Raw genomic sequence first — 27829 nt, forward strand, 5'->3', positions numbered from 1 at the left:
GCTGTTATGCTATACAGATGGCATCTGGCAATGTCTGGAGACATATTTGGTTCTTAGAATTGAGGTACGGGAGCCTAAAGTAGAGGCCAGAGGATTTGTGTGTGTGTGTGTGTGTGTGTGAGAGAGAGAGAGAGAGAGAGAGAGAGACAGAGTGTGTGTGTGTGTGTGTGTGTGTGTGTGTGTGTGTTTGTGTGTGTGTGTGTGTGTACTGGAGATTGAATGTACGGCTGTTTTACTACCAAGCTACATCCCCAGTCTTTTAAAATAATTTTTATTTTGAAACAGAGTTCTGCAAAGTTGCTTGGGTCCTCATCAAGTTGCTGAGACTAGCTTCAAACTTACTATCCTCCTGCCTCAGCCTCTCCAACTGCTGAGATCACAGATGTGTGCCATTGCACTTAAAGCCACAGATGCTTTCAAACATCCTCTAATAAATAGGAAGTCCCTCATGACAAAAATGATCTGGCTTGAAAGAATACCAGTGTCCAGATTGAGAAATTCTTGCATATTCAGTGATATAAAAGATATAGCCAAAGCAATACTGAACAACAAGAGTGATGCTGAAGGTACCATAATAGCTTTTATCTAAGTATAGTGGCACATGCCTATAATCCCAGCAGTTTGGGAGGCTGAGGCAGGAGGATTGCAAGTTTGAAGCCAGCCTGAGTAACTTAGCAAGAACCTGTCTCAAAGAAAAAGAAAAGGAAAGAAAAGAGAAAAGGAGGGCTGGAGATGTAGTTTAGTGGTACAGCACCCTGGATTCAATCCCTTGTGTACACACACACACATACACACAGAGTTAACTTTTAAGCAAAGAAATAAAATTTTGGAAAATTCACATTTACCAACATACGCCTAACAATTTCTCAATACTTAGACTTTTCTAGTTGGGTGCAGTGGTGCATGACCATAATTCCAGCTACCTGGGAGGCTAACGCAGGAGGACTGCAAGTTCAAGTCCAGCTTGGGTACTTAGTTAAGACCCTGTCTCAAAATAAAATTTTAAAAAGGGCTGGTACTATATTTAAGCAGTAGAGCACTTGCCTAGTATGCACAAGGCTCTGGCTTCACCCCCACTGCTCTCACACACACAATGTTTTTGATGGTAACTGTAGTGATAAATACTGCTCCCCTACACACATTCATTTTTTGCAGTGCTGGGGACTGAGCCCAGGTACTTGTACGTGCTAAGGAAGTACTCTACAACTGAAGTATATCCCCAGTCACACTATGATATTAATGAATGAGAATTTCTGATACTGTATAATAAAATGCTAACATTTGAAAGGTTCACATAACTCAGTAAATCAACGTATTCCAAATGACCAACGTGTGATGTCTCAAAATTGTGCTCGGTTAATAATTCAAAGTGTAACATATATCACTGAATATTAATGTAGCAGAATATAAAAAGTTCATTGATGTGGTTTCAGATTTCACAACTACCACTTAAGTTTTTTGTATTAAAATATTAAAAATAGCCACAATTTTCTGAAAAGGTTATTAAAATTCTTTTCCAATGACACCTGTATGAAGAAAAGAATGTAACAACAGACTGAATTCAGAAACATAAAAATCAGGCTGGTTAAGCCAGATACTAAAAGATTTGTAAATGTAAAATGATACTAGTCTTTTTACTTTTTTAAGGTGGGATATGGTTATTTGAATTGAAATTATTTATGTTAACATAAGATGGGTTTCCCATTGTTATTTTAAAATTAACATCTAAAAATTTCTCAAAAAAATGGGAAATTTATTGCTATTGGAAAATTACAATAGATTTAGCCCACACAAACCAAAGTTCTTTGTGTTTCATCATACTTTTATTCGAGAGTATAAAAGGAATTCTGAATTTAAAAAGTTTGAGAACTACCAATTTAATCTATATGGTTATTCAATAAAAACCTTCAAATCTCTCTATATATCTACTTTCCAGGTAATTAAGTAAAAATCTAGATCTAAAATATAGAACACAGAGCATTTAAAATCTTCCAAATAAAACAAAAAGATTTTGGGGGGATTGGCAGTACTGGGAATTGAACTTAGAGGTGCTCTATCCCTGAACTATATCCCAGCCCTTTTTACTTTTTAGTTTTAAGACAGGGTCTGGCTAAGTTGCTGGGGCTGGGCTTCAACTTGTAATCCTTCTGCCTCAGCCTCCCAAGTAGCTGGAAGTACAGGCGTGCACCACTTTGCGCAGCAAAACAAATCTGTTCCTTGTAAGACCAACTGAAACCTATCCTAAGTATAAATAGATCTGAAATGTGTTTCAAATTACTGTTTGACAGTACAACCAGAGAGCAGTTCAGATTATTAGAGTGCTAGTTTATAACATAATAATTGCTATGAGTAATGAATTGAATATTGCCTAACAGTGCTTTGAATATCATTTGAGGTGCAAATATACAATTTCATGGGAATGAAGCAATCCAAACTTTTTTGAAAATAGGGTCTTTGTATTTTCAATGTAATTATGGCCACAGTTTAATCTCCATTATCTTCAAGTATGTCTCCATTTTCAGAAATGTTTTATATATATGCAGTCTCATCAACTTTTTAGTTTCATGAAAACTCTTGCTGGTTAAAGATATTAAAAAAAAATATTGTTTAACTCTATAGGTCACAGAACATTACCAATATTTATATCATGAGAAACAAGATGAATTATTTAAAATACCTAACTATAAATATGTTTCAAAACTTAACAAATTCATTCTATCACAAAACAAGTAATATTATCCTTTAATAAAGTACTGGTCCTATCCTCAATAGACTTCAGACAATGAGATAGTATATTGCTCATGTTACTAATACTGCATCTAAACTAACAGGTGTAATATATAGTTTTATAACAAAATATTAAAAAAAACTAAGTCCTATCATCAGATGCAAAATGGTTCCACAGGATGGCATATCTACCTAAAAGTTCATATATACAAAAGGAAGATGATGTTAAAATATCTTCCTGGACATTTCCATGAGTATTAAAAGTATTTCTGGCACATCTCACATAAAAATGTTTTTAAGGACAAAAAGAGGGGTTACAACTATGGGCTATGGAATTAGAGTGGTTGGATTTAAATTGTAGCTTATGACACTAGGCAAGGTATAAAACTTTTCTGTATCAAAGCTTCCTTACTGTAACATGAGGACAATAACAGCAATTACCTCATAGAATTGTGCAAGTTACGTGAAAACCCAATAACCTAAAATAGTACTTGGTATACAATAAACAATAAATGTGAGTTAATTGTTAATTTCATTAAGCATTGTTATTGTTCAATCCCCTAACCTACATAGGATAGCAACCACAAAACCATGCTATCCAGGGCTGATAGTGACAAATGGGGCATATGGGAACTACATGTCTTACTCCTTTCATCAATGGAGATAGATGGGTACTAACGTTTATTGAGTAATAGACTGAACGGTAACAACTAAAATGAGCAAAATCAATAATTTCTAAAAAGTGAATTTAGAAATAAATACCAAAATAATTCTATAAAGCATTAGGCCACAAAATAATTATATTAATAGATTTCACAAAATTCTGTAGAAAATAGTAATAATATTTTTATAAATTAATGCTAAAATATTGGTGTACTCTGGAAAAAGATTTGGTTAGTTATTTATGTTTGAATCAGTACATTCTGCCTAATGTTTTGAGACTAAGCAAAGAATAGCAATTTCTAGAAAATATAATAAAAGAAACAAAAAATTACTGCCCCATCATGTGACAAAGAAGAAACACCTAACTTCAAAAAATTATTGCATATTTATTACTATTATTTACCACATATCTAGCATCACTCCTGTATAACACTTTAAAGTTTAAAATTTGCAAAATTTACACATTTATTTATTAATAAGCACTTACAGATAAAGTAGGTACCATGTTAAGTACTAGGGATTCAAAGATAAATGCATGCTTCAGGAGGTTCACTATATTTTGGGAAAGACAATATGTAAACATAATCCAAATATCACAAAATAAATGTTTAAAAGCAGAAATGGCATGCTCTGGGAACTTTAAAAGAGATATGACTAATTCTGCTTGGGTACAATAGAAGAGACTCTGGAAGAGGGAACATGAAGGAATCTGAAAGGTAAATAAGAGTTTTCGGAGTAAAGGAAAGGCAAACTGAATATGAGGAATAGCATGTGCAAAGAGTATGAATCAATAGTAAGTTTGGAGGATGGTGATATTTCATGAGGTTGAAACAGCTGGCTGGGTATCTGGTGCAAAAACAGACAGGAGAGGTAGGTCTCAGATCCTGTCAGACTGTGTTTCCCATGCCTTGGGTAATTCTGTGAGCACTGAGTTCCCCAAAAAGGTGCTCCACCAGAAAAGGGAAAAATGACTATAGTTCATAGAAATATAAATCTGGTGATATTCTATAGGATATACTGAAATGAAAGACAACTCGAATTTGAACCTGATACAAACATTGTCCAGCCATTATTCTCTCTTTGCCTGAAAAAAACAAAAATAGCTGCTTTAGCAGATCAGTAGCCCTAACTGATGATTACAAGTAAATATAAATTGCCATAATTAAGACTAAGAGAACCCAAATATATATGAAGATACATCTTATTAATCAATAATTATAAAAGTCTTAATGGTCTCCTGGTTTTTTTTTTTTTTTCAGTGCTGGGCATCAAGACAAGGACCTCACACATTCACACATCCTAGGTAAGAACTCTAGCACTGAGCTATATCCCAACCCTGAAAAATTAATAGGACAAGTAAAATGGATATTCAGTCCTACAACAAGAAAAATATTTTTAAAAATCACAAAAGTTATGGATATTTCAAGGGATTAGCTACACAGTTTACTTTCTATATACTTCAGAGTTCCTTCCAAAATTTCCAAAATAGCAAGCAGTACATTTATTATTAGTAACAACAACAAATTTAAAAAGAGGATTAGTCATTGCATTTAATAAACAATTATCTGTATGACAATATCTTAAAAACTAAAGTATTACCTTTTTGTCTCCTTGTTTTCGTCTCCTTAATCCTGGTCTATAATCATCTCCAAATCTCAGAAAGTAATAGTAAGAAACAAGCCTCTCAATAGGATCCCTAATGACATTAATATAAATTGGCTTCTTCTTCACACCAAATCTGAAATAGAACAAAATTAAAAGTGTTGAAATCAACATTTTATTCTCTTTAATAAAGTCCAGAAATTGTACATAGTATTTTTAAGTATTGATCCTATATGAAAAGAAGAAAATGAATTTAAGGAAAATAGAATTATGTAAAGATTGGGAAATATTTCATCATTATTTACATCATGAGAAAGCAAATGTGAAATAAGAATTTACAAAATCATGGGGCAACAACTGGGCAATCCTCCCAGAGGTTTGGCCTGTAGATGCCTAGGTAGAAACACTCATATGTGTCTTGCCAACCCACCCACTACCCAGGAAGCAGTCAAGTATCCTGCCTTGAGTAGTTCAGCAGGTCAAGGAACCTGGGAAGCAGCTGAGTAGGCTGTTCCCAGAAGCTTGCACAGTGACTCTGAGAAGCAGACCCCAGAGACCTTGTGAGGTGGCCTGATTAGTACCTCATCTGGCCTACTGGTGTGGCTTGGCCTCCAAGTGGCCCTCAGACACTGAAAGGCCACTCCTGGATACACTGTGTCACAACCACCTGGGTACACTATAGCACCCTTAACCTCCCAGAGCCCTTGGAAACTGATGGATAGCATGCCTCTGCTGCCACACCAGTTGTGCCTCACTTGCGCAGGCCTGGCAAAGTGGTTCCCCCATGAAACACTTGAAAACTGGTGTTCTATACCTGCAGCTGTGTGTGCTACACCCAGAACTGCCAGTAAACCAACCACATCTATGAAAGTTGCATCCCAGCTGATAGTACAATTCTACAACCTCTGTAGCCTAGGCCATTGAGGTACAGATATCACCAATGTTGATTATAACTGGAGCAGAAACATAGACCTACACTAAAGCAGTCACCTAGAACCAAAGATAACACAGTTTATCAAACCAACAACCCAGAACACATAACCAGGAGAAAGTTTCTTACTATGAAAGCCACCCTGTAAAATTGGTAGAGGCAAATGATTGCCAACGGACAAGTTATCAACATAGGGATACAAGAAGTCTGAACCAAACTCTTCGGCAACAAACCCCAAAAAAAGGAAACTGAAGAACTGCCTGACCAAGAATTAGAGCAAACCAAAAAAAAAAAAAAAAAAAAAAAAAATGAAGAAAGCCTGAGACTGATGAGACTCTATTAAGCCAGTAAATTTTGCTTTTGGGGTGCTCCAGGAAAGAGTACAAAAGGGGAAAGGCAAATAAAATCTATTCAATAATGTAACTCCTAAAAACTTGCAAAATCTTGGGAAAGATATTAACATCCAGGTCCAGGAAGATCCAAAAACCCTTATAAGTTCAATCAACAAAAATTTTCTCTGAGGCATATTATAGTTAAACTGTTGGAAGCATTAGATAAAGAGAAACACTCTTAAAAACAAAAAAAGTATCAAGTCACATATAAGGGAATCCCCATGAAAACTAATAGCAGACTTCTCAATAGAAATCTTAAGGGCCAGGAGAAAATGGGATGAAATAAATATTCAAATTCCTGTAAGGAAAACAAAACAAAACAAAACCTGCCAACCAAGAATACTATGACCAGAAAAGCTATCATAAAGAAATTAATAAGAAATAAAGTGTTTCCAAGACAAGCAAAAACTGAGGAAATTCATCACCACTAGACATAAAATATTTGAGTCCTATCCTAGAAGCAAAAGGATGATAACTACCATCATAATAACATAAGAAAACAACAAAAATCACTAGTAGAGCAGATAAATGAAGGAAAATCAAAACTTATCACTACAGAAAACCACCAAACAGAAAGATGAAGAAAAGAGGAAAGAAGAAAGGAACAAACAACATTCACAATCAGAAAAAAAAAAAAAATTGGCAAAATGATAGGAGTATGTCTTTACTTATCAGTAATAACCTTGAATGGAAATGGGTTCCTTGAAAAATTAGAAACATAACTATCATATGATTCAGCAATCCAACTAACTACTGGGTCAATAGCCAAGGGAAATGAAATAAGTATGCTGAAGAGATATCTGTGCTGATGTGTTTACTGCAACATTATTCACAACAGCCAAGATATGGATTCAACCTAGGTGTCCATATGAATGGATTAAAAAAAAAAACAACATCAGTATGTGCATATGTTTGTGTGTGCATGTGCATGCAAACAGGAATATTATTCAGTCATACCAAAAGAGAAATTCTGTCATTTACAACAACATGAAGAGAACATTCAGGCATGGAAAGACAAATACTGCTTGCTCTCACATATACGTGAATCTCAAAAACAGAACAGTGGTTACCAGAATGTAGGAAGGGTGTTGGAGTAGGAGATGAAGAGAGGTTGGTTAACAGGTACAGGAGTTGGACAGCAGGAAGAACATTTAACAAAACAGGATAACTATGGTTGATAATAATTAATCAAATATTTCAAAATAGCTAGTAAAGAGGATTTAAGTGTTCCCAATCCAAACAAATGATAAATGTCTGAGGTGATAGTCCTGTCAATTATTCTGATCTGATCATTATACATTGTATACATGTATTGAAATATCACAGTATACCCCATAACTATATAGAATTACTACGTCAATTTAAAATAAGCATATATTTAAAATTATGGCTGAAGATAAAGAAGGGAAAATGAATGAAAAATAATTTTAAACTTTACTGGAAAGAATTATACAGAAAGTGTGAATGCCATAGCCTTCTGGAGTTCCAAGTTCAAGTAGACAAGTCCCTCATGAATTAGCACATACCTATGCAGCAAGGAGTTTTCATTTCTAGTTCATTAAATGAGGTAAACATTATCCAGTGCTACAGCATTAGTTAACTCAAGGGTGACTATTTGAATCTACTTTCTACTTTTGCTGATTTTAAAGACATTAATTCCTTAAAGAATGAAAAAGTTAACAGATTACAGATGATTTTTACTGTAGCAACACCTGCAGACCCTAGAATTAATTGGCTCCTTGTCCTAACATCCTGCTCTGTTCCAGTCTTGAAATGTTGTCTTGACTCTTCCCTTTCCTTCATTTTTTATTTAATACAGTTACCAAGGCATTTTGATTTGTCCTTTGTAGGTTTTCTCACAGGTTTGACCTATCTTCATCATTCTTTTTCTCTTCACCACCGCCCTCTTGATGGGCCTTTTGCTTAGATTACTGAAATAATCTAGTTGGTTTTCTTATATGCAGTCTCTTTCCCTTTCAATTTACCTTCCACACCAATTTCCAACTAATGGTCTTAAAACATCATTTGCTAGATTACTCTTCTTAGGAATCTGAAACAGTTTTGCTGATTAGATAACATTAAACCTAAACTCCTGGAGCTTGGGGGTGTAACTCAGTGGTAGAACAACTTGCCTCACATGTGTGAGGCAGTGGGATTGATCCCCGCCGCCCCCAACAATAATGAAAAACCCACCTAAACTCCTTTGCTTGGTTATCTTACATTTGTTTTGACTTGTCTCAATTACTGCCTTCTTGGTCCTTTTCTTTAACTCAGGGCTGCTTCTTTTACCTCCTCCCATGTATCATACTTATTTATTCCTCCTTATATGCCTTTGTTCATCCTGTCTTCCTTAACGAGAATGCTACTCTCATTTTTCCATTCTTTCTTCCTCTATAGTAATTCACTCAAAAACCTTATGTGTACCCAATGTATGCCAAACTGTATCCTAAATACTAGGGAAATAGAAGTGTGGGTGTGTGTGCAGGAGGTGGGGGGAGACAAAATTCCTCGCCTCTTTGGAGCTAACATTTTACCTGGAGGAGACAGACAATAAACACATAAATAAGTGAATATGTCTCAGATGGTAAAACATACTAAGGAGAAAAAAAATGCAACAAAAGGGAATATGAGGGCAGGTAAAGGAGAACACCATTCAAATGGTGTGTTTTTAGGAAGACATCATAGATTTATGTAATGAGGAGGAAGCCATGCAGATATCTGGGATCCCTGGGAGAAATCATGTAGGGAAGAGGGAAGTATGAAGGCTCTAAAGCTTCTCAGTGCCAGGCATTCTGAGGAACAGCAAAATCAATCTGGTTGCAAAATCAGAGGGGCTAGTAACCGAGGATGAAAGAAAAGAGGCAGAAATGGAAGTGAAGTAATGCAGATTGTGCATGCAGATTGTGTTCGTCTTGTAGACCATTATAACCATAACTTTTGCAGAGTTGGATGAGGGCACTGGAAGATTTAAGCAGACAAATGTGATGATATGATTTATTTTAAAAGGCTGAAGGAATAAATAGAGGAGTTATAAGAAAATCTTGTGACCTTTCTTCCTGATGTCTATACACATAATGCTATCTGCTTTCATTGGATACCTCCGTTACTTGGAGCTGGTGCCATTAAGCAATTTAACTCAGCTTGTCCTACTAGTGTTTCTCCTGCTCCTCTTTTCTCCCCAACAGCATTATAAATCAGTAGAGACTATTAATAATGTTGTGAAAGTTTATTTCACAAATTTTTAGAACAAACTGTACTGTTGCAGATCGGCAGCACTGGTATACAAGGTTATTAGACTAGTAGCTCCATGAGGGTAAAGTCTGTTTTCCTCTTATTCATGGCTTTATCTAGTGCTTAGCACCACATCCAACAAATGGGTGAAGAACAGATTGTTATGAATTTGCCACTTACAAAGACCTTTCTGTGGGAGAGTGTACCCAGCAGTGAGAAGAGTAGGGAGGCATTGAAAAACATTCTTGTTACCTTAGCTGACAAAGCTGAGAGTCTTGTGATAGGAAGCTACAAGAAGGGAAGAACACTGAATAATGGAATAATGATTTCATTCTTAAAACTGCGGGATTCCGTGGGAACCCTTTCTATACTCTCCATTGGTCACTGCTCCACTCATTCCCTTGGGAATAACCTCTCCTAGAACACAAATGCTTCCTTTTTTCCCTTTCCCCTTATCCCTGACATGTAGAGTAGGTAGCAGTTCTTACCAGGCACTAGTGAAAAGGGGGTATGACACATTACAAAACCTTCCTTACTGTCTAGCAAATGGTATCTGTGGATTGGCTTTGTGGAGCATTTATTATGTATGAAGTATGATTTTAATGAGATCATCAGTGAATTCATTCTGAAAATGGATAAGAATTATTTGTAAGTTATGAAGTGGTTATATTGGCATGAAGGGATGTGAGCAAGGAATTATAACACAAGGTGGGCATGATAAAAATGGCATCTGAAAAAAAAATCTGGGCTGCACAGCTTCGCTGGTTAGAAAACAAAGCTAACATGATTTGTTGATTTAAAATTTTTTCCAAGTAGGTAGTTTACATATTGGAAAAGGTAAGTTCTGCAGTCATGGATTTCACCTTTAAACCTGACCAGTGATTTGAACTGTAGATGACTCAGGTGGAAGAATTTTTTAAAAATTATTTATTTAAGGAAAATAAACTATTTCACGCTAGTTGCCTATTAGAATGTTCTACATGGAAAGAAGAGTATATATTTGGCAGAATTCTGCAGATAGCTATCAAAAAAGAAGAAAAAAAAAAGTCCATAATATTATCAGCAGGTTGGTTAAAAGATGGTTTAAGAAACTCATTCTTGCCCTGTCAACATAAGTGGTATTTAAAAGAGAAACTAAAACTAGGATCATTTCTTTATAATTATGTTCTGTAGATAGCATGGCCAGGAGAGTGAACAACAGTAGAGAGAACAAGTGCAGACTCAGAACATTTGTAATGAACCTTGTCTACTGGCCAAAGTCTGAAAGGGAGATGATGAAGCTGTAAGAGGGCTAAATAGCCTTTGGAAAGGGCTATGATTTGAGATTTCTGCTTCACACCAGATTTAACATCTCTATTTATGCATCAGTCTCAACAGGGACATTTATGCCTTGTATTGTACACATTTATTCTGAACTCTCTAAGCCCTAAAGGGTCACAGAAGCTTTTAAATTCTAGTGGGAAGTTCCCATTGTCTTATTTTTTTTAAAAGTGAATGATTTATTGGTATTTGTTTTTTATTTACATATTTTAAAAGGGGCATCTACTACATATTTATTAGAATGGCAGAAATCTAAAATTTTCACTGTTTATAATGAAACATTATAAACTAGTAAATCTAGAAAAAAGTTGGGTTTCAATGGTTCATTAGAGTCAAGAATTGCAACTTTACTATATTTTCTACATAACAGGAAATTTTGAAAATGTCCAACCTACACAGTTTTTAAACTATAAAATACCTCAATTTATGGCATTAATTTATTATCTCTACATTATTTTTAAATTGTCCAGTACTAAAAACAAAACAAAGTGAGCACTTGAGGGAAAAATGGGAAGAACTAGGAAATATGCTAAAAAAGAACAGGATTAAAATAAAAAGGAAGCAAGACAGGACAGGAATGTAAAATGTGAAAAACAAATATATACATTTTTGTTATTATCCTAAAGAACTGGGGGGAAAAATCTGGCCTATGGCTTGAGCAGACATAAGCTTGCAAATAGAATGTGTGTTCTTAGTAATGAGTATAACTAAAGATGACTTTTTTTTTTTTTTTTGGCCTATCTTATTTCCTGGGGTTCACACTCTTCAATGTCTCTGCTAAAGCAACTGAAAAATTACATGACTAAATAGTTCTTTTACCAAATTCATTATTTTCATCAGAAAGCAAATATTTTAATGGACTCTACAAAGTACCATGTCAGTCAAGAAAATATCCTGAAGAATAAAGCATTTTAAAAATTTTAAGTGATGCTTCTTTCTTTTTCCTTATACATTCATGGAGTGTATGGCTATGAAGCTAAAAGATAATGAAAAAAGATATAGTTAGCTCTAGAATAGTTCTTTACCATTAAAATACATTAAATACATTTCCTCTAATTTTTTTTAGATTTTCAAATTTTGTAAAAGTCTATTAAAATTTTCACAGTATTTTTTTACTTCCAGTAACATCAGACCCATTATGAAAATATTCAAACTCTTAAACATTTATGTCAGTATTTAATAAATAAGATTATTCCTTTCAAAAAGCTTTATAGACTTTTCAAATACAAGAACCTCAGCATATACCAGAGTTTTGTTCTAAGTACAAGACTTTGCCCAAAGCAAAAGCACTCAATACATAATTTTAATAATGAAAACCTGAAGTATTAGAAACCAAGCTGTGTGTGGAAAAAATAAATCATTTAGGTGAAAGGGTAACAAACATTCAATTCAAGGATAATGCAGCCCTAAGGGAAAATATGCATATGAATGAAGTTTATGAAATTGGTTCAATGCCTCTGCAAAGAAAAAATAATTAGTTTATTTTAAAGCTGCCTATAAAATGTTTTCAATATTGCAGTATGAATTATTTATAGAAAAATGTACATCTAACTTTAAAGTCACCATTTTATTGAAAGATCTTGAGTACTATGTGAACAAATTAGAAATACAAATTTATCATTTATGTATGTACTATTTGGGTGATTCCTTTTTTTAAAATTATATAATTTCCAAGAAAGTTAAGATTTATTATTTATCTGAATCAGTAATATTTCATTCTTTTCAAATTTAAGGAGAGCAAGATACCATTTTCATTTCAAATTTTATACAGAATGCCTTTTAAAGCTGACAAACACATAAAGGTGTATTACTTTATATTTTAAAACAATATTCAAGTTTATTAAAAATATTTTTTAAAGTATTATAAAATATTTAACTTTCATTAACTTCAAAGTTTATGTCGCTGCCAAAATTTGCATATAATTGAACTTTCAAATGGGCTAACAACCACTGAATTGATTCCACTCTGGATTCTATGGTGACAATTTCTTCTTGCAAATTTTTCTTTGTTTCCTCTAACATTTCCTATATTTCTTCTAGACAATGACTAATGATAACATCTCCAATATGATAATGTATCACTGAGAGTCATCATCTGCAAGCATGATGTCATCGCAAGTATCTATTAAATTTTGGAGTTGTTTCTTGCTTACTTCTATTTCTTCCTTTAGTTCTGTCATTGTACTTGTATTCCATGCAAATCTGTCTATCTTGTTAATCTTCAAAAGTGATAGTGACATCTCCTGCAGCTGCATTCTTCATGGTGGCTACCATCTTGGGTGAAGGTATATTTCTTTATTATGATTACTAAATTAAAAACCTGAACAGGTCTAAGATTAAATAAAACTTTTTTTGGTGTTTCTGAAGGTAATGCGGAATATTATTAGGGGAAACATTTGAATTTGAGGCTTTACTCTAATGGCACTATGTGCACAATATAAAAAGTTGAAATGGATCCATGAGACTCCATATGTTTAGATCATTCCCTTTAACCCAGTTTCTGATTAGAACTTATTGTGGCACAAATTCTAGAGAAGGCCACATAATGCTTTAATATTTTAAGCAGGTCTGTAGTTTTTTGAACTTATCCTTGAAAGAATCATGACAGAAATATTCTGACCTCATTCCTCCCAAAAATATGGGATATGAGACTTTATCTCCAATCACATCTTAATTTAAAAATAAAAGAAAATCATTATTTTTTAAAAGTAATTCTTATAGTTTTGAAACTAAAGCAAGGTAGTCAACGTAAAGTGTATCTGGATAAGAAGCAGAATCCCTGGGACATTAATAACAAAGTGAGTTTCTTTGCTTTTGCCATTCTCAATGTGTTAAGTCATAATCTGATTGATTAGGTTAGATGCTATTCTTCTGGAATAGCTTCATCCTGTCTGGACAAGAAACATACACATAAAAATAATGACAAATAACTTTAAAGATCATTACCTAAATTTAACTTAAATTTCTATAATTAACATGAGAACTGCCAATTTACGAACACTAGAGGGCAGTAAAACACTAGAAGGAATATTTATAATCTGAAAGTGGCCAAGTTGTGAATATATTCCTTTTTTGGCGGGGAAGGGAATGATACTCAGAATAATTTAATAAGGTTATTTCTTTTTAGGTTGCTGAATTACATAACATTCTTTGGTTTGTCACTTTAGGTACAACTTACTTGGCAAAATCCAAATAAGAAATGTGTCCATGATAAAAACCTGGTTTCATCTCTTTCCAGGAAGTTATATTCTTCACAAAGCGTACCTAAAAAGGGAAAACATACTCATTACTGAAGTAAAATTTAAGGAAAATGAAATTTGATGGAAGTAAATTTGAAACCAGTCACACTGACAATTACAGAGCTAGAAACATAGGTTTGACCTAAATTGTAATCTGTAACGATTAATTCATCATAGGGTTACTTTCACCATACTCAGAAAAAAGTGATGATTCTGGAAACAAAATTGTACAGTGCAACAATATACAACACTGACTAGGGTGTACATTCACATGGGATGAAAGAAGTGTATTCAATCCTTAAATACATATGGAAGCAAGCAACACTAGCAGCACAGGAACATTCTATCAAATAGTTTGTTATTAAAAAATAATTTTTATTTGCAATTCATCAAGTAAGAAGTAATTCTTAAGCCAACCATTAAAGAAAATATAATTGAGGTTTTAAGAGTTAAGAGCAGGTATCACAAGCTTGTCAATAAAAAAGATTAATAAAATTAGAGATATAACTTAGGTCAAATAAAAAAATTTAAAACATCTAAATATTTCCTAATTTACTAGAATTGAAAGTATGCAATGGTAATTATGAAAAATTGGATAAGTGTAAATACATTAATATTTTTAAAGAATTAATATAGAATTTGATAAAACTAAGTATCACCAGTCACCAAGCAATGATATATAATTTCTCAAAGAAAAATGGCAGATTTTTATAAGCAAATATCTGTATGATGAACACCAAATAGTTGAGATATTTTAAGACTAGATACAGTACAGAGAACTGGGGTGGTGAGGCCCACCTTTCCATACTACACGAAAGGCATCTGCAAAAGCTATGACATCAGCCTGGAAAGAATAGGTCTGTCAATCACATACTTATGATGATTTAGCAATCCTTCATTTATATTTTAGTATAGTGTTAGTCACATGAAAAGATTCTGGAGCACTTTATACTGGATTAGTGTCATCGAGTTAATAACAATGAATGAAAATGGCTGCTTTTAGATAAGGACTATTGGTAGGATAAGGAGGGGAAAATGCAGATGTAATCATACGTCAGAGAATGTGAACTGGGGAAAACGGAGGGTTCTGCAAGAATTTGTTTTTTACACGAAGTATTAATAACCCCTATACTAAAAGAAATAATGAGGCTTTTAGGATGGAAATGAAGTAAGCCTTACTTAATATCTTCTCCATATACATACATACTCTTAAAATAAAATATGAAAATCAAATGTATATAAATTTAGGTTCCATTAGAAAATACACAATTTCATTTTGGCACATATTTTTAACTTTTTATGCACTGAAACAAAGAGCCACATAAATGTGTGATTTGAGGTTGTCATGTTCTTTCCTATTCATTCTTCAAATAAGAAACCAAGTAGAATGAAAATACCAAATGGCAAATGAAAAAAAATATTAAATTAATTAATCTAAAACCTGCATCCTTCAAAACAATTACACGTTGAACATGAAAAGTCCCACCACTTAATGGTCAGTTACTTCATATAAACTTCTGGTTCTATGAAAATGAGTTTCAGTATTTCAAACAAAAATGAAAAAAATAGAGAAGGCAAAAAGAATAAGAAATTGGAAGTGGTGATTAAAGAAAGTTTAAGACATATTTAGTAACTCAGCTCTGTTTTCTAGAAGCTGAGATTTAATATGGACATTGTGGTGTGGGAGGGAAATGAAAGGAGAAGTGAGACTGAAGTCTGAGAAAATGTTATTATATAAGCCAAATGTTAGAGAAGACCATAGTACAAACTTGGAGTATACTGTGATGAAAGATTCTGGCAGAAATAAGATGGATATAAACTTCAAGTATTTTTTTCCTCCAAACTTCTTAACCTTAAATTTAACTTCTCAGGATGAATGACACCTCATCCAATGTGTGTCCTTCAATTTGAGGTAAAGAGTCCAGAAAGCTGTGGAATACCTGGACTACAGTCAGGTATCTCAGTTTGAATGTAAAATCACTTGGGACTCTTGTTAAAATGCAGATTCTGATGCTGAAAGTTTAATGTAGAACATTCTGTACTTCTAACAAGTTCCCAGGGGATGGCTTTGCAGCTAGTCCATTGGCCACATTGAGAAGCAAGGCTTTAGCATGTGTGAGAACTAACTCTTGATTTTATTCATATGAGACATGGTTTTTTTTCCTTTTTTTTAAAAAATTTTGATTCACTGTACACAAATGGGGTACAACTATCATTTCTCTGATTGTATACAAAGTAGAGTCATACCACTTGTGTAATCATACATGTACATAGGGTAATGATGTTTGTCTCATTCTATTATATTTCCTTCCCCCCGGCCCCTCCCCACCCCTCATTTCCCTCTACACAATCCATCCTTACTCCATTCTTCCCTTACCTCCCCTCCCCACTGCCCATTATGTATCATTATTCACTTATCAGAGAAATCATTCAGCCTTTGGTTTTTTGGGATTGGCTTATTTCACTTAGCATGATATTCTCCAACTCCATCCATTTACCTGTAAATGCCAAAATTTTATTCTTCTTTACAGTTGAATAATATTCCATTGTGCATATATACCACAGTTTCTTTATCCATTCATCTACTGAAGGGCAGCTAGGTTGTTTTCACAATCTAGCTATTGTGAATTGAGCAGCTATGAACACTGATGTGGCTGCGTCACTGTAGTATGCTGATTTTAAGTCCTTTGGGTACAGGCCAAGGAATGGGATAGCTGGGTCAAATGGTGGTTCCATTCCAAGATTTCTAAGGAATCTCCATACTGCTTTCCAGAATGGTTGTACCAATTTGCAACTCCACCAACGATGTGCGAGTGTACCTTTTTCCTCACATCCTCGCCAACACCTAGTGTTGCTCATATTCTTTGATAACGGACATTCTAATTGGGGTAAGATGAAATTTTAGGGTAGTTTTGATTTGCATTTCTCTTATTACTAGAGATGTTAAACATTTAGTTTGAATCTATCCCAATTATGGATTCCTGCTTTTATTTCTTATGCTCTGGGAAGCATGTTAAGGAAGTCTGTCTAAGTCAACATGATGAAGATCTGGACCTACTTTTTGTACCCAACTAGGTGCAGGGTATCTGGTTTAATTCCTAGGTCCTTGATCTATTTTGAGTTGAGTTTTGAGCAGGATGAGAGTTAGGGCTTTGGTTTCATTTTATTGCATATGGATTTCCAGTTTTTTCAGCACCATTTGTTGAAGAAGCTATCTTTTCTCCATTGTATGCTTTTGGCACCTTTGTCTAGTATGAGATAACTTTATTTATGTGGGTTTGTCTCTGTGTCCTCCATTCTGTACCACTGGTCTACCTGTCTATTTTAGTGCCAATACCATACAAGGCATGTTTTTATTGTGCTTGCAAGGAAGGCCTGAGGCCTATAGAAGCGTCTGAATAAGGTTACCCTTATTATACTGTTTCAATAAAAATATACTAAAATTCATCAGATGTTTTTGATAATCTTATAAACCACCACGATAAATAAAACAGAAAGGGGAGGACAGAAGCAGAGTGAATCCTGTGTGACTGGTCTCATCTTCCTAAATTCCCACTCCTCCAGTGATGCCTAAAGCATACTGGAACCAAATACTCTAAGAAACATAGTTCAAATGTTAATAAAATAAGAAAAAGGTCTGTGAAAGAGGTCTGTGCTTCCATTTGGAGTCAGGGAAGAATTTACTGAAAGCGGAGAACAGAAGAGGGCATGAATTGTCCAGTGTAATAACCAATCTCAAACTCTTGTTTACAGAATCAGAAATTAAAAGGATAAAAGGATATTGAAGCCCAATAACTATATACCTTAGATTATGTTCTAATCCAAAAAAAGTGTTTAAAAAAGTTCTCTTTTTAGTTTTTTTATTCACTTTTTTATTTTTTACTTATTTATTTTTTTTTTGTGGTGCTGGGGATTGAACGCAGGGCCTTGTGCTTGCGTTGCAAGCACTCGGTTACCAACTGAGCTATCTCCCCAGCACTTTTTAAACACTTTTTAACACTTTTTAAAGTGTTAATTTAGTTACTTCCCCTATTAGCCATGTTTAATATAGTTCTCTAAAATTTTCCCTGTCTTTACTCTTGCACCTACATTTCTCCCTTTCCTCATCTCAGTCCCAGTTCCTCCTCCATTTTCTGCCCCCTCACTTCCCTTGCACCACTTGCTTTGTCTTTCAGTTTGTGTTCTTCTGGTGTTCCTCTACAATTGGGGCATTCTGCTAAGACCACAAGCCTGTGGAATGCAGAGGGGTAAGAGGAGGCTACAGAAGATTAGGTGAGCACACTTCAGTTTATTTTACGGATTCTTGCTGAATTTGGTACTAATGAAGTGGCAGGCAAAATGGTAACATAGAACAAAAAATAATAGTTATCAAGTGAAGTTTGGGGGATTGAAACAATGAGACCCTTTGATATGGGGACAAGAAATAAAGTCACCAGAGTTACTTTATTCAGAAAGAATTCTCAGTTTGATTGAAATAATCTACCAATAAGAGGTTTTCAGAGGTAGTAGACAAAGTACATTAAAAAAAAAAAAAAAAGGTTTTATGGCTAGCCTGGAGCAGATGCTAAACTCTGATTTTTGTCAGATTTTATAACTTCAGCAAAGTCAGGCTAGCAAGTAATCAAAAGATACCTTTAGGGAAAACACAAGCAATGTAGGTAGTGGTGTTATAATTTATTTGCTTGTTAAGATCTGAAACAATACTACAAGAAAATACTATAACACTAACAACAGTATCTAGACATACATTCTTTTTTAAAAAAAATTTTTAGTTGTAGATGGACACAATACCTTTATTTATTTATATTTATGTGGAACAAAGGATTGAACTCAGTGCCTCACACATGCTAGGAAAGCGCTCTACTACTGAGCTACAAGCCCAGCTAGACATACATTCTTAATAGGTTAACCTCAACATTATGATTATCTGTGATCACAAAAGAACCTGTTTTTACTATATAAAAGAACAGGAATGTCATCCTGAACACTTGGGCCAAATTCCAACTTTGCAATTACTACCTACTGAATGAATACTACTACTAATTTGAGTAATTATTATATCCCCAAATCCTACTGAGGCATTTACTTAAACATTTCTTGCATACTTTTATGCAACAAAGCCAGAAGTTTTCTACACTAAAGGGAAAATTGAGTGGTGGGTGGATAAAAATACAAGAAAAGTTGCACCGTAACAGATTATTGTCCCAAGTTCAGAGCTGTGTTGCTCAACTCCCCCACACCCCATGGAGGAGGTGGAGGTTTCCAAATCACACACCTGTGTCAATTACAGTGGTTCAACTCTCCCAGTAAATACCATCATGATGTCATGCTTAGTAAAAAACTACTATCAGAAGCTAAGTTGGCTTATTCAGAATCATTCATAATGCGAAAACATTTATGGAGTATCTACTATGACTGGGGTACTATTCTAAGTACAAGGGACAGAGTGCTGAAGAAGACAAAGTTCCTGCCCTTAAAGAGCTTATAACAGAGAAAAAGCAGACAGCAAACAAACCAAAACATAAGATAATTTTATAAGCTGACTTGCTACTAGGAAAGGGTGAGTGACACGGTACTCAGTAACTTAGAAGACAAATTTAATATATAGGATGGTCAGGTGAAGTTTTTCTAGGAGAATGGCATTTAATTTGTTTGAAACTTTAAACGGATAATATAAAGGCAACTAAGGAAGAAGACAGGAAAAGTATAATCTAAAAGAAAATTCTAAGTGCAGAGGACTTGAAAGTGGGAAAGGTCAATGAACCAAGAGGCTAAGGTGGTTAGTAGATAACAGGTTGGAGCAATGGACAAGGGCCAGATTTAATAGGGCCTCTGGGCCTAGGTAAGAAATTTGGTTTTTGTAGAGAAGGAGGTGTATGAATTTAAAGGCAAGTAAAGTTTTTTGGGAAAATTATAATGTGCATCTCTTCACAGTTTCACTGAAAACTGTGTTCTAGATCATTGCTACTTAAATTGTTGTTTAATGACCAGCACCATCAATTTTGGGAATCAAGTAGAAGCATTTTAGAATTTCAGAATATTAGGCTCCATCCTGGTCCTTCCGAACCAAAAATTGCATTTTAGTCAGTGATTAGCATGCATTTTATAGGTTTTGCTCTGAAAAGGATCTGCAACTCATAGCAAACTGTGGACTCTAACTCAAATGACTGGAAATTACCTTGGGAGTGAATTAAAGGAATGTGTGTGTATGTGTATGTTACTGTATTGTTCCATAGGAAGTACAAATCCTAGATATTTCCAATGTTTTAATAGAAAGGGGCTAAATATGGCCTAAACAAATGAGAGAATAGATTTAAGAAAAATCATAAAAGATGCTACCAATCAAACCTATTTAGCATATCTACTTTAAAAATAAGATGCTTTCTATGTAAAAGATATTTTCATAATAACAGAGCAAATTGAACTTTCAACTAGAAAGCTGATTGATGACTTGTCTCTCATCAATTTCTGTTAAATGAGTAAAGCCCAACTCAAAAATGTAACTCTCAACCTGGCATGGTGATGCACATCTGAAATCCCAGCAATGTGGGAGGCTGAGGCAGGAGGATTTCAAGCCTGAGGCCAGCCTGCGCAACTTAGTGAGACTCTGCCTCAAAATAAAAAATAAAAATGGTTGGGGGCTATCACTCAGTGGTAGAATACCCCGAGGTTAAATCACCAGTACTGGAGGTGGGGCTGGGTGAGTGGATGGATAGATGTGGATGGGTGGGTGGATGGATGGATACACACACACACACACACACATGCATGCAAACTCTGATAGAGTGTACTCTTTCTTATATTATGCCTTATATTCTCAAATGTTTATCTTTTAATCTCATTTTTACTTCTCCTTTTTTTAAAATCAACTTTTAATTTAAAAAATTTCTGAACTACAGAAAAGTAGAAAGAATTGTGTGGTCAATATCCATATACTCTTTACCTAGATACATTACTTGTTGACATTTTGCTACTCTTTTTCCTCCTTCAAAAACAGAAGACAGTAATACTTCACCCTTAGCCTCAGCATCTATTATTTATGAACAAGGACATTATCATTTTCTTTTTTATACTAGTACATTGTAGTTGTACATAATTTTTTTTTCGGGCTGTGGATTAAACCCAGGGCCTTGTACTTGCGAGGCAAGTACTCTACCAACTGAGCTAACTCCCAGTCCTAGTTGTACATAACTGTGGGATTTGTTATTACATGGTTTTACATGAACATAAAATAACAATATAATTTGGCAAATAATCCTTCCCCAGTGTTTCTCTATTCCTCCCATTTTCCCTCCCTAGTGCCCTTTCCTGGTTTCCACTGATTGCCCTTAAGTTTTCATGAGATTCTTGCCCCCTACTTTCTTTTCCTTTATCCTCTCTAGCTTTCAGATGAAAGAAAACAGACCCTTGACTTTCTGAGTTTGTCATCTTTTGCTTAACATCGTGTTCTCAAGTTCCATCCACTCCTGCAAATGACATAATTTTATTCTTCTTTATGGTGGAATAAAACTCTGTTGTGTGTATCTACATTTTCTTTACCCATTTACCCAGTGATGGACACCTATGCTTGTTCCATGGTTTGGCTATTGTGAATTGTGCTGCTGTACACACAGGTATGCACATATCATTATAGTATGGTGATTTTAAGTCTTTAGAATAAATAGCAAGGAGTGGTATAGCTGGGTCATATATGTGGTGGTTCTATTCCTTGTCTTTTTGAGAAACCTCCATACTGATTTCCACAGTAGTTACACTAATCTACAATCTTACCAACAGTGTAAAAGTGTTACTTTTTCTCCACATCCCCTTCAGCACTTAATATTTTTATTCCTTACTTATTTATTTTTTTTAACCACAGATTGAACCCAGGGGCAATTTACCACTGAGCTACATCCCCAGCCCTTTTTATTTTTTATTTTGAGACGAGGTCTCACTAAGTTGCTTAGGGCCTCACTAAATTGCTAACACTGGCCTTGACTCCCAAGTCACTGAGATTACAGGTAATATGGACACAGTAAATTTTAAAGTAAATTATATATAAGCTCCTTGAATGATGTGCGCTTGCATTTTCTTTCTTTGGTATTTCCCCAAAGAATGTAGTACAATCTCTCTATATATTACATACTGAATAAATAAATGAAAAACTTGACAGCAAATATGACAACTATTTTCAAGGATAGCAGAATATGTATTGCTATATACACTGAAAATATTTGGGCTTTGCTTCTAAGATTTTTGAAAGAAAAAAATCAAGCATGGGTAAACAATTTTGCAGTGTCTAGTAGAGCATGTACAAAATATGTCTAGGAAAGAGTTGGGGCTGAAGCAAATACTGAGCAGACTGTACTTCTAAGATTGATATATGAGGATCTGAATAGGGTATAGTCAACTATTAAATCCCAAAGTATTTTTATGAGTAAACTTGGTCTTTAAAAGGAGCTTTGCACAATAGCAGATTTAATTAAAAATAAAACTTTCTCCTTTAAGTCTCACTTGCATCAGATAATATTTCTCAAGAAGAGGGGCAAATAAATAATTTAATTCTTATATAAGCTGCTGAGGATAGTATACAAGCACAACAAAAATATGGTCATAAAATAAAGTACAGTATATAAAATATGGTTTAGAAAATATTTTTAAAAATACTTTCAAGGAGCACAGTATAATTTTAAAGGTTCACATTCAGATGAAGGTTAGATTGAAACTGAAATAAAAATGCTATCTAATGTGTTATATGAAGGAAAGGGAAGCAGTAAATATGACTTGTTTTGAAAAATTGCTGCTATACAGAACAAAAGACCAGTAGATTTTGTATTTTAGAAAATATTTGTCACAAGTCATTCTAATCAAGACCATGCTTTGAACTACCAGCTGACATTTAGAAGTCAGCTAATGATTAAGACTATTCTTCTACTCTCCCCTACAAAACATGTTTTAAGTGTCACTTATCATGTAATTCAATTGCTGAAGATACCATTAATGCTTCTTCTTTTCCCCTATATATATCTAACAAGCTACTGAAAGAAAAACAGAAGCTTTATCTCATCCAAATGCAACTAGGAGGGCTAGGGTTGTGGCTCAGTGGTAGAGTGCTTGCTTAGCATGTGGGAGGCACTGGGTTCGATTCTCAGCACTGCATATAAATAAATAAAATAAAGGTCCATTGACAACTAAAAAAGTATTTTTAAAAAAATGCAGCTGGGAGAATGTACTACTACATCAGGTCATAAATGTCATATACGATAAGCTTCTCCAGATTTCTATTTAATGAAAAAAATGGTTCATGTCATTGCCAGATATCTTGTAGCTATAGGACATGAAATAACTAACAACCAAATAAACAAGTTATCATTACTTTTCGAAAAAATTTTACTGAGAGTTGGGCATGGTGGTACATGCCTGTATGCCTGTAAACCCAGCGACTTAGGATTCTAAGGTAGGACAATCTAAAGTTTGAGGTCAGTGTCAGCAACTTAGTAAGAACCTGTTTCAAAATAAAAAATAAAAAGAACTGGGGATGTAGCTCAGTGTTAGTACTACAAAAAAAAAAAAAAAAAAAAAAAAAAGGTGGGGGTGAGGGGATGTATTTATTACTACGGAAATCAAATTATTATGTATTAAGACATGTTCCTTTTAAATGAAGGTATAGTCTAAGAAGCAGTAAACAGATTTAAAACCTACTACATGCTGTATAAAAACTGAATATTTAAAATCATTGCCCTTGAGATATACATTATTACATAATGAACAGTTTTTATGACCCACTTAGCTGAAAAAAAATCTTGTTTCTTCTCAGAAGGATTATTTGGTTTGGCTGACAGGTGTATATTTTTGGTTCCATAAAAAAGAGTAATCAAAGATCCTGCAGACAGTCAAGAATGATATGGACAGATGATATTACCTATACCATAAGCCTTTACAAATAACTCTCTAGCAGGAAGGCCAACCTTAACTTCATACATCAATGTCATTCTCTGGTTTCAGTATAAAAATTATAATTATGCTTAATAGCGGGAAAACAGTCAATTCTGTAACAATAAAACAAGTTCAGCTGAGTACAGTGGTGCGTGCCTGCAATTCCAGTGACTTAGGAGGATGAGGCAATAGGATAGTAAGTTGAAGGACAGCCAGAGCAGCTCAGAGAAATAAAAACAAAAAATAAAACAAAACAAAAAATAAAAAGGGCTGGGGATGTAGTTCAGTGGCAGAGTGCCCCTGGGCTCAATTCCTGGTGCTGCAAAACAAACAACTTAGGTTGCTTTCAGATAAATATTTAACTATAATAGGATTATAACAAATACCCTGTTAATAGTCTAATAAGGTCACTCCAATATGGCAGTTGATCCTAAACCATATTCTCAAATTTTCTTTTCTTTTCTCCTTATGGGCCAAACTCCCATCCTCTTCAATATTTATATAGAGAACATTATTTATAATTATAGTCAAAGCTCCAGGTGTGAGGAATTGTGTGCTATTGTTGCTAAAGAGATAAGTAAACATGATTTCATAACTTCCTCTATTTTGCTTAAAATAATTTCATAAAATTTTTTCCTTTATTTATTTTTGTACTGAGGATGGAGTGCAGGGTCTTTACCACTGAGCTAAATCCCTATCCCTTTTAATTATTTGTTAATTAAAAGAAAATTTTTAGTTATAGACAGACAGAATACCTTTATTTATTTGTTTTATGCAGTGCTAAGAATGGAGCCCAGTGTCTCACATGTGCTAGGCAAGTACTCTGCCACCAAGTTATAGCCCTAGTATCTCCCTTTTTACTTCGATACAGGGTCTTGCTAAGTTGCTGAGGCTTCTCTTTAATTTGCATTCCTCCCATCTCAGTCTCCCGTTTCTGGTTATTATAGGAGTACACCAGTGCACCTAGCTCATTTCACAACATTATTTATCCAAGTGTTTATCTAAAATTTATTGAGAATTTAAAGGTAAAATTACGTTAAAGATATAAGCTACGATCCCCATCCTCCAGGAGTTTATAATTAATATTTATATAAATTATTAAAGATAAGATGAAATTCAGGAGGCTAATCATAAAATCAAGTACAAGTACTCAACAAATATTTCTCAATAAGTTGAAACAATACAATAATTTTTATTGCAGGGTATCTTGCCAAAAATATTTCATATTTTTAAAATGATGTTATACTGAAGATTATCAATATTTTCTTCAAAAATTCAAATTATTCATTAATTCATCTATATCACAAATATATTACTACGTACTGTAGGCAAGGAAGTGTGCAAAACACTATGAAGATGTAAAAGTATAGAGAAGTTGATAAAAGGCTTACGATTCATTGATATTAGTACACACAGCTCTTTAATAAAATACTTTATCTTCTTGAAATACAAATTTGTGGATGTACCAGAAAACACTAGTATAATGCTTAAGTGTTAATTACCTGATCTTGCAATGACATCACTGGGTTATTTTTGGTAGTATTGATGTGAAGAACATGGTATTTATTCTTTGCACACAGGTCATAGGCGATATTGGTAAATGAGGTACTTGCTGTTTTGGGAACTCTGTTATAAATTATCACCATGTCCTCTTCCTCATCTAGAGATGCATCTTGTCGAGGTCCATCCATTGTATGTCGTTGCTCAATTTCTCGAACTTCATGTCTTGCAATAGCTCTTTCTAAAAAAAAGAAATATAAACTAAGTTTTTAATGATACAATAGGAAGTTATGAACAGTGAACTCTAGACCATAATAAGGAAAGACAAAAATGTAAATAAACACAAGAAAAATACAAGTAAAGGACCAAGGTATATGGGAAATATGGGAAAACTGCTTGGGTTTTTAGGAGAATCAATCCAGTTGAGTCTAAAAGTGCTTTAGCTTAGAACATAATTTTCCTATTAAAAAACAGGGTAAGAGCAGTTAAATGTATGTTAAGAGGACCAATTCTTCAGAATTACTTTGTAAGGTTAATACATATGCATATCAAAAAGAGAATAATAAACCATCATTAACATTAAAATAGCATAGCTTAGAGAGTATTGCAGGGTAGTTCAAAAGTTACTTTACATTCTAACAGTACTATAGTCTGAATGAATTTTCAAACACACAAAAACAGATTCCCAGTGAAAAACACTTAGAAATCACTTATAATGTAAGTAAAGATTTTCAAATTTATTACTTAGGATCTAGTTACACTCCTGGGTTTATCAAAATTTATCAGAGCAGTGATTATAAATGCTAATACGACTTAAGGTAACCAGATTAGAAATACCACCATTGCAAAACTTTCTGCAGTATGGGGGATTGAACCCAGGGACCTTCTACCACTGAGCTATATCCCTGGCCCTTGTCTTTTCTTTGAAGACAGGGTCTCCCTAAGTTAGCAATCTTTCCAAGTCTGGCAATCTTTCTATGTGGCAGAATCAAAAAAATCAAGTCTTTTAAAAGATCATTACTAACAGCAATATTTACCTATTTCTGCATTAGCAGGGCCTTAAGAGCCTTCTCTAGTATACAAACCTATGGCCTAGGTAAGTATAAAATATTGCATTAAAAACACCAAACTAGCCAGGCGTGGTGGTGCAAGTCTGTAATCCCAGCAGCTCAGGAGGCTGAGGCAGGAGGATCACAAGTTCAAAACCAGCCTCAGCAAAAGCAAGGTACTAAGCAACTCAGTGAGACACTGTCTTTAAATAAAATACAAAAAATTGGGCTGGGGATGTGACTCAATGGTCAAGTGGCAGTGAGTTCAATCCCCAGTACCAGAAAGAAAAAACAAAACAAAACAAAAACAAAAAAACCTAAATTCTGTATAGCATTTTGTTCACAAAAATGTATACATCAGACTACAGAGAACTGAAAATGTGTAATATTTCTGTATTGTGAGTATATGTTTTAGGATTAAAGGAATAAAAAAGACAGCAAAGGAAAAGAGCAATAAATTGCTTTGCCTTCAAATACTGAAACATATCCATTGCCAAGTAAACAAAAACAAAAATAGTGATAGGTAAATAATAAAAACCAAAGAACATTAAGAAAAATGTGTATTTTTAATATCTTTGTTGGAAAAAATACAGAAACTGGAAATAACAATATTAAGATTCCAGTAGATAAAAAGCTAAAGTGGTTACTGGAGATTAAACCATATACATATAACCGACCAGAGCAAAAATATACAATAGAGGCTCATAATTTTTTGGGTCATGGATCCTTTAAAGATAATAATGAGAAACTATAAATGGCTCTAGAAAGGTTGCCTTATGCATTTTATGCTTCCTCTTAGAGACCAACTAACTATCCCTAAAATGAAAATGGCTTTTATGACTCTGAGGCCTGTTAGTAACTTCTCTAAAGGTATTGGAAGTACAGAGAATAAAAGGTTAGTCACAAGTAAAGATTAAAGGCAAAGAGAAATTAAAGAGAAAACCAGCAGTCCTTATCCAAGAAATGTTTATGGTTGAAGGTGCCTTGGGACATTGACTTGACTTGTCAGGACGTCTCTGCAAGTATGTATTAGATAAGCTAGCTCTAAAGGCTGGTGCCATTAAATATTAGAAATAAAGTGGATCCTTTGCATTTTCTAGGGATAAATCTTGAACTGTGTGCATCTCCATGCTGCTCTGAAGTGCAAATTTCTTCCTGGTAAAACGTATGTGCAATGCCAACTAGGAAGCAACAAAGCTGCAGTACAAGAAAACTGTTCTGAGGCTATTTAATTGGATGTCTGATTGTATACATGATTTT

The 27829-nt window shown here is 34.2% G+C and overlaps 1 protein-coding gene and 1 pseudogene across 2 annotated transcripts in view; both read right to left on the bottom strand.

Moving 5' to 3' along the window:
• Positions 1-27829, bottom strand: part of Hs2st1 (heparan sulfate 2-O-sulfotransferase 1) — a 188913-nt gene that overhangs the window by 17064 nt on the left and 144020 nt on the right. For both annotated transcript variants that reach the window (XM_047550755.1, XM_047550746.1), the window contains exons 2-4: positions 25523-25761; positions 14045-14130; positions 4990-5128 (exon numbers count right to left, since the gene is read on the bottom strand). In XM_047550755.1, the coding sequence (XP_047406711.1) occupies positions 4990-5128; positions 14045-14130; positions 25523-25761 (464 nt within the window). The remainder of the gene's footprint in view (positions 1-4989; positions 5129-14044; positions 14131-25522; positions 25762-27829) is intronic.
• Positions 12739-13140, bottom strand: LOC124983473 (prefoldin subunit 4-like; annotated as a pseudogene).

The sequence above is a fragment of the Sciurus carolinensis genome, chromosome 1 (assembly GCF_902686445.1).
Source record: "Sciurus carolinensis chromosome 1, mSciCar1.2, whole genome shotgun sequence".
Lineage (NCBI taxonomy): Eukaryota > Metazoa > Chordata > Mammalia > Rodentia > Sciuridae > Sciurus > Sciurus carolinensis.